General features: G+C 56.2%; 1 protein-coding gene across 1 annotated transcript; it reads right to left on the bottom strand.

The window, feature by feature from the left end:
- Positions 1-985: 985 nt before the first annotated feature.
- On the bottom strand, positions 986-7,404 carry CXXC5 (CXXC finger protein 5). The gene is given in 3 exon segments (XM_086621655.1): positions 986-1,656; positions 6,589-6,614; positions 6,617-7,404. Coding segments are annotated over 3 exon segments (828 nt in total). The 5' UTR covers positions 7,374-7,404; the 3' UTR covers positions 986-1,611.
- Between the last annotated feature and the right edge of the window lie 670 nt (positions 7,405-8,074).

The following is an 8,074-nucleotide window of genomic DNA, read 5'->3' as shown; positions in this document are numbered from 1 at the left end:
ACCCTCTCTGGGCTGGCAGGGGTCACGCAGCCCACCTGCCCGGCGTGACGCTGACTGTGGCACCCCAAGCGCCAGCAGCGACCCCGCCAGCTCGCCCACAGCCGAGCCCATCCAACACCCCCTCCAGCCCGGACGGCTCCCACGGACCCGGTGCCAGCATGAGGCCAGCCCGGAAACCATCCATGGGCAGCACCAGGCGCTCAGCCTCCCGCTCCCACTCACCTTCGGCAGCTCGTTTGGGACTTGTCCCCACCAAAGGAGCCTCACCGCGGCTCTCCGTGGCACATCAATGATGCCCTTGTACCAAAACAAACGGCGTCGCACTACCTGGTAAAACTCCAGGCAGGTCAAGCTGGGAAATATCCCCGGGAATTGCCGGGGCTGGCTTAGCCCAGCCACCGCCCGGATTAACCGGGCGGATTTAGCCACCGCGGTGGCTCCAGCCTGGCTCATCGCACCGTCCCACCTGGGCATCGTTGGCGGCGAGGTGCCCGGCGGCCGGCGGGACCGTGCCCGGCAGCGGTGGGGACGGGGCACGCGGGCAGGCGGAGGCAGGGCGGGGACGGTGGGAAAGAGGGGTGGGAGAGAAATAACAAAGCTGTAAATCATGACACAAAACATGCATTCATTTTATTCACAAAAACAGCCTGGCTCGCTAAAACATTACAAACAGCATTTCAATTTAATGATGGAGAGAGCGCTGGAGAGACGGGGATTTGAACAGAAGAGAAATGTCACTTTTCGTAACTGCTTCAGCACAGGTCCTGCAATATCATTTTTATTTCGATTTTAACTTCAGTAAGTTTACAAAAATTACTTCTAGGAGTAAACCGTTGCAATTAGGAGGTGTTTTTCTGTACGCAGTGTTTCTTGTTCTATATTAATAAACTAACAATGACCTTTTTTTTTTCTTTTTTTTTTTTTTTTTTAATTCTTTTTTTCCTTTTTCAAAGACCGCCAGTTGTGTAGCAATTGTTTTCTTCCACCTTTTATTCCCAACCTCTTGCGGGTTCAACTTACAAAGGTGAATGGCTAGGAAAAGGGATACTACATCGCTTTAAACATATTCTCATTTATAAACATGAAGTTGAGGCATTCTAGAAACTATCCACTCTATTGTATGATGGGAAAGAATCAAATAAAAAGTATAAATGAGGGTGCAATTAAACAACTGTGCTAAATTACAGTAGTGCTTATTAGTAACTAGATTTTAAAAGGTTACTGTAAATTTACATTCCCTACACAAGTACTGCATCTTTCACACATAAACAACATCAACACCAAAACACAGAAAGAAACTGATTGTCCATACTCTGTCTATTAAGTCTTGGTACTTTACAGATCCATTGTTTTTTTCTTTTAATTATTTTTTATTTGAAAAGCAGTTAAATGTCTGACTAGGACTCGAAGATGTTAAAACGAACGCAAAAAAAAAGAAAAAAAAAAGAAAAAAAAAATTATAAAAACAGGAATGAGATTTGCGAGAAAATATTTTTGGTTCTAAAGAGACACAGGTGCATCCATTCATTTCAGCCAAAAATCCCTTGCCTGAGACAACACAAGCAAGCAGTGACATTGCACTTGGATGACAGAGCTTTGGGATTCCCGTTCCTACTGGAACCATCTGAACGCGGCTCCTGTAGGAAGCATCACCTTCTGGAAAGGAAGAGAGACAGGGAGGGGGGACAGAAGAAGAAGGGACAAGGCGTTAGGTCGGGGCCGGCACAGCCGCTCGGCACCAGCGTCGTGCACCCACCTCCCCCCCCAACCCCATCCCTGTCCTGCCATCCCGGTCACCGGCTTCGGGACGGATCCAGCCCGGGCTCAGCACCCCCCGGGCACAGCCGCACGGCCCGAGCTTTCCAGCCCACCGGCGGACGCCGGGATGCTGGCCAGAGGGAGACAGGGGTCCCCCCACCTCCGGTCCCCCCCCCCCACTCCCCGGCACGGCACCGGCACAGCAGCTCGGCCATTGTTCCCGCGGCCCCGGCACAATGGCGCGGCCCCGACTTCCCCTCGGCCACAGCGAGCACAATGGCCGGGCCGCGGCGGGCAGGGGCCCGGCCCCGCAGCCCCCTCGCTGCCAGCCCCTGCCGCAGACCGACGGACAGATGGACACAACGGATGGGACTGGGAGGGCATTTTGGGGGGAAACTGAGGCAGGGAGCAAGCTGGCTGGGCTTGGAGCTACTAGACCCAGGAGCCGCTCGGGACACGGAGGACATCACCCCCCGGCCACCCAGCCACGATGCACACCCCTGTCCCCAGCAGAGCAGCCCCGGACACCGCCAGAGACCTCCCAGCATCCTGCAGGGGAAGAGGGATGAGTCCCACCAGGGTCAATCCCACTCGCCACAAAGCCCCTGATGTGGAAGGAGGTCATGTTGAAGCCACCTCCGGGAAAGGCAGTGCGGGGGCAGTGCCCCTACGGCTCTGCGGTCCTCGGGTAGGAGGACTTGGCATGTTCCCCAGCTGGATGGGGTGGGAAGCCTGCACGACGTTCACGAGACCACGGGTGGAGCATGCAAGGACCACAATGCCTCTCAACACCAACAGCCCCCAGGCAAGGCCAAGCCATGCTAGCCAGCAGATAGGGCCACGCCATCACCCAGAGGACGTGGCAAGCAAGGGACACCAATGGGAAACAAGCCACAGGCTGTGGTGACGGGCACGGGGCAGCAGGCTTGGCTGCCATGGGGCAGTGCGGGGGCACAGCCAGCCCCAGCTCTCGGCATTCAGCCTGCGTCCAGGGTCAGAGAACCCCACATGTTGTGCCAAGAGCCAAAACCATGCCACATTTAGGTCCCTAACCCCACGCAGGAGCCAGTCGGTTCTCATCGGGTCCTTCTCCTGCATCAAGACACCCACCAAGCCTCAATGAGTAACCAGGGCAGCGTCTCCCCCCACCCCTGCGGGACAGACCCCAACGTGCTCACCTCCATGGGCACCACGACCCAGGCACGGGGCTTGGGCAAGGGGAGGATGTGCAGGAGATGGTGGTGCCCAGCTGGGCTGCTGAGGGATCACACTTCCTCCTGCTCCCAGCCCATGTCCAGTCCTCAGGGCAAACTGATCTGGGGTGGTCAACGAGCAGAGAGCTGCTGGAATTTCCCCATCCCTAACGATCTCTGCGATTTGTACTCGGACATCTGGGGAAGACGCAAGTGCCTCTGGCCCGTGATGCTGTGGCACGGCACGGCACCCACGCTGCATCCCACCCAAGGCGTGGGACGCAGAATCAGCACGGCTGAGTGCGACGGACTCGCCAGCAAGGGCCACCTACTCAGATACATCATCCCAGGAGCGAGGAACGAGGGGAGAGGGGGCTCCTAACGGCTCTGGAAGGAGATGTCTGACACAGGTCACCTTAAAACATCTCTGCCTCTCTGTTTTTAAAGGAAGACAGACAACCAGCTCTAATGTGGATGCCCAGGATAGATCCCCACTCGTCCCCACAATCACAGAAGAAGAGAAGTTGGAAGAGACCTTCACAAACCATCCAGTCCAACCTCCTGCCATGGGCAGGGACATCTTTCACTCGATCAGGTTGCTCAAAGCCTCATCCAACCTGACCTTCAACTCTTCCAAAGAAGGGGCATCCACAACTGCTCTAGGCAACCTGTCCCAGTGCCTCACCACCCTCATCATAAAACATTTCTTCCTGATGTTTCATCTAAAACCGTTGCCCCTTGTCCTGTCATGGCAGGCGCTGGTGAAAAGTCTCCCTCTGTGAGACTCAGGTGAGGGCGGCAGCGACGCTCACACCACCGTTATCTGGGGCACCAAGGCACCTGGCCAAGTCTTCTCCAGGTGTAGGACAGCTCTAACGAGTCAAATCCCCACTATCCATGGCCTTCATGTGACACACAGGTCTGGAGCCAAGCCCAGGGTGACCTGTCCCGGGCTGGCCACCGGCCCTCGGGCATTACCTGGGGTTGCTGGGGCTGGCAGAGCCCGGAGGAGCCTGGTTGGTGCAGAGACGTGCTGCTGCCTGCTCCGAGCGTCCGACCTGCCTCGGCAGCCTTAGAGCCTCAGCCGGCCACCACCGCAGCAGGACACCAGTGGTGACCATTTATTTGGGCTCTGTAGATGTGCAGATAAAGCTTAAGAGTGGTGGAGGGGTCTGGCCTGTTTTTTTATGCTGCCATAAAGGTTTAATTCCTTTTTCTTTTTACTGCTTGACTTTAGATCAACATTTAATCACGGCTGCAGCCCCTGTCCAGGCTCTCCGAGGACACTCCTCTGGACGCACAGGGCTGGCAGACCAGAGTCACCACCACCTCTCTTCTCCCAGGCAGTGGCACAGGTCCCTGCAGAGGGGGACGATGCTTCACAAAGTCCTATGAACTTTTCAGCCCCATATGAAAGGCCACTGAACGTGCCCCTCCTGCGCCGGCATCGGCACTACGGTGTGATGACACCCCACCAGGACCAGCAGTCCATGGAGCTGCCGAGCTGGCAGCAGCTCTGCGTTCTGGCCACCACCACCTCCAGACAGGTCCCCACCAGAAGGCAGGTGCTGGTGGTTGCTCCAGGGTTGGCCCAACACAACGCACTACCAAGGCTGGTCGACGTGAGGCGAGGTTTAACGACCCAGTTAGTGACCCAAGTGACCTTGGGACATCAGCCAGAGTCCCAGCGTCCCTGTCCCAGCCACATACAGCCACAATCTCATTCAACCCTACCAAGGTCAACACATTACACAAGTGGTTATCATGACAGAACAGAGGATCTGCTCCAAAATGGGAATGGTGATGCCCTGGAGCAACCCACATCTACCCATGCATCCATCTCCACCAACAAAACATCTCTCCTCAGCCTCAGCACACCTATGGTGACACCCAGGAGGGGCAGGGATCCAGCCTTGGTGAAGCCCAACTCTATCACATGAAGAGCCATATTTCAGTGGCTCAAATTTCTCAGCCAGTTGCAGGATGGGGAAACCAATCAAGGGGTGACTGTTTCATGGGCTCCTGGTGCCATTTATCATCCCTGGACCCGGCTCAGCGCCAGGAGAAGGGAGCGGCTCCTCCAGCTGCTGCGAGCTCCGAGTCTATTGACCCGCTTTAGGACTCTTCGGAAGAGACGAACTTTTTTTTTTTTTTTTCCCTTTCTCCCTTTTTCCAGATCACTGACTCAGCAAATTAGAACAAGAATATAATTTAGCAATACAGCGGTTTTTGAAAGACACAGTCCCCCTCTCCTCATCCCCACCGCCCAAACAGATTTTTTTTTTTTTTCCCCTTCACTATTCATTCAGAGCTGATGCTAATTGAAAAATGGAGAACGTGGCTACGAAAACGGTGGTTTGTCTCTTTGGGATGACAAGAGGACGGGCAACACCCTCGTGCCAGGATGTGCGATCCAGTTGATGCCCGGGTGACTTTTTCAGCCTTTGCCGGCACTGGAGACACGCTCACCGGCAGGAAAAAGCACGCCGGCACAGCTGACGGCGGGATCAGCTCCCGGAAGAATCAAACCCAGTTTAAGCACAACACGTGGAGGACCCAGCACAGGGGTCTTGGCCATGGACATGCAGCAAGAGGCAGGCTCTGCCAGAGCTGCGTGCCCACGCGCCATCCCTGTACCGCGTCCCGGCGCCGCGGGCACCCGGCCCTCACCCACGCACCACATCATGCCACCGGCAGCTGCCCAGAGCCCCGGCTGAATTTCAGACCCACACGACGACCCGAGTCACCAGACTTTTCCTGCGCTCCCCATGCAATTATCGCACCTCCCTGGCGGATTTGGCGAGGTGGCACCCCGACCCCGCGGCAGCTTGCAGCAGCTCTCCTCCGAGGCCAAGGGCAACACCCACAGGAGGATGTGGTCCCCATGGGTCACAGGTGGTGACAGCTCCAGTACCTCCCCAAAGCCTCATGTCGGGGGGAAACTGGGCATCTCCGCGCTCAGCAGGTGTGGCAGGAGCTGGGGCACTCCTACCACCTGTAGGGACACCCGCCGAAGTGGGTGCGCCGGGAAATCCAGCTGGTGCCTTATGGTTTCTTTCTGACCGCCCCGGATGGATGCTGGCCCAGGGAGACCTGGCACAGCCTGGCACACGCTGCAGCCGCTTCCCACTCAAAACCAGGAACCGCCTTGCTCCCGCTGGGAGCGAAGGGTGAGCTAAGGGGCTGCACCGCGGGTTTCACCACCACCGACCACCTTCAAGCTCTGCTCTGAAAAGCCACCTCCTGTCTCCCCATCCTCTGACCCGATCGCTGGGTCAGAAGCTGTTCCCTGTCTCGGGGAGCTGCAGTTCCCCCAGGACAAGGGATGCCGGCACTGAAACTCGAGCGGAGACCCGCTGCTGCCCATGCCTGCCAAGGGGAGAGCGAAGCCCAGCGCACCTGGGGACCCCGGGGAGAGACCCCAGCCCTCCTCCCCACACCAATCAACCCCAGGACGTAAGGGAGGGCAGGGACCGGGGGGCACCGGGCAGAGCACACATCTCACGGTGAGAACTGTTAATGGAAAAGGGAAAAATAAAAAAGTAAGAAGTACCAGGTGTTTTATTATCTAGGGCAAGATCCGAACCCAGGAGCGCAGCCCGAGGAGGGGTTAGGGTGCCTGAGAGGGGCCGGTTACCTCCAGTGCTGCAGAAGGCTTCTTTTGAGTTCTTCACATTTTCGGAATTTGCAAATCTGGTGGCCAGTTTTGCGATTCCTACAACTGCTGCACTGCTCGCAGTTTATCCGTCTTCGGCAGGGCGGGCACATGCCGCATCTTTTCCGTTTCTTTTTCCCCGAATTGATGGCAGATGCCAACTCATTCTGCATGGGATACTCTGCCAAGCCGGCCATATGGAGCGCGCTCTCTGCCAGAAACACGCCGGCAGGGGTCATAATGAAAAGGCCTGGGTTGATGGGAAAAGCCCCCAGGTAAGGAAAATCAGAGGGGCCGTTCATTGTCTCTGCAGCTGAGACTGCCTCCATGTCAGAGAGACCAGTCCCGTGGTCGCTTGCTAGAGGAAGATGCTCCTGTACCACCCTTTTGAGCATTTCTGTCGACTGAGCAAACTGTTGTAGGGCGGTCTGTCCTTCTGAGGAGATCTCCGACACCCGGTCTAATTTGCTCAGCATACTAGAGATGTTTTTGTGCTTTGAGGTAGAGTGACTTTTATCCACAGTCGCTTCGTTGCCATTAGCTAAGGGGTTGCCTTTCTCTGAATGTTCGCTTACCGAGCTGCTGCTACCAAAGGTGGAATAGTGGGAGAGTGGACGGGACTTCTTAAGACTTTTGTTCAAAGGTTCACTTATTATTCCACTTTTGTTCCTCCTCTCGGAGTTGACGGGGGGTTGAGAGTCATCTTGGTTATTTTTTTCCGTCTCTGGCTTGTTCCCAGTGTCTTGATGGGAGCCCGGATTTGACATGGTGCCCGGAGCACGACAACAAAACCAAACCCAAAATTAAAGCAAAAAAAAAAATAATAATAATTAAAAAAAAAAAAAAAAAAAAAAACAAAACCAAAAAAAAAATCCCCCCAAAAACCCACCCCCAACGCCGAAGCGAAAGGCCCCCAAAGCCCTTCTGGTAGCACCAGCCCGCCAGGCGCCGGGGAACGCTCAGGCGGGAACGCTCATCAACGGGGCGGCTCCTCCGGCGCCGGCGGCAGAGGACTTGAGTCCGATCTCAGTGCAAAGACATATTCTGCGGCGCTGGGACACAACACGCAGCTCTGGAAGCAGAAAAGAAAAGAGAGTTAGGGCTGGCAAGAGCCAACGGGCTTTTCAAAGCGGCTCTTCCTCCCCCTGCCATGAAAGTCTCGGCGCTGCGAACAAAGAAACTCCAGGGAACGGACCTCGGTGGAGATCCGTTCCGCTGCTGCTCTTTAAAAGGGTCGCCATCCAGACAGAAACGGGGGGTCACTGGCGAAGTCCTGGCCGGGTGGCAATGGCACTCTGCCGCTTAACGGCTCTCTGTGCCCGGCTCTCCTCCCCCGGGGACTGCAGCCCCCAGGAAGTCACGGGGCTCATCTCCTGCTCTGCTCCAGCAGCGTGCGGCCCCCCACGCTGGATGGGACCACGGGCGCCCGCAGGACGGCCCCAAGCTGGCAGATGGAGCTCATGCAAGG

Source organism: Tauraco erythrolophus, chromosome 16 (assembly GCF_009769465.1).
Source record: "Tauraco erythrolophus isolate bTauEry1 chromosome 16, bTauEry1.pri, whole genome shotgun sequence".
Classification (NCBI taxonomy): Eukaryota; Metazoa; Chordata; class Aves; order Musophagiformes; family Musophagidae; genus Tauraco; species Tauraco erythrolophus.
The sequence above is the reverse complement of the archived record's forward strand: the minus strand, read 5'-3'. Positions and strand labels throughout refer to the sequence as shown.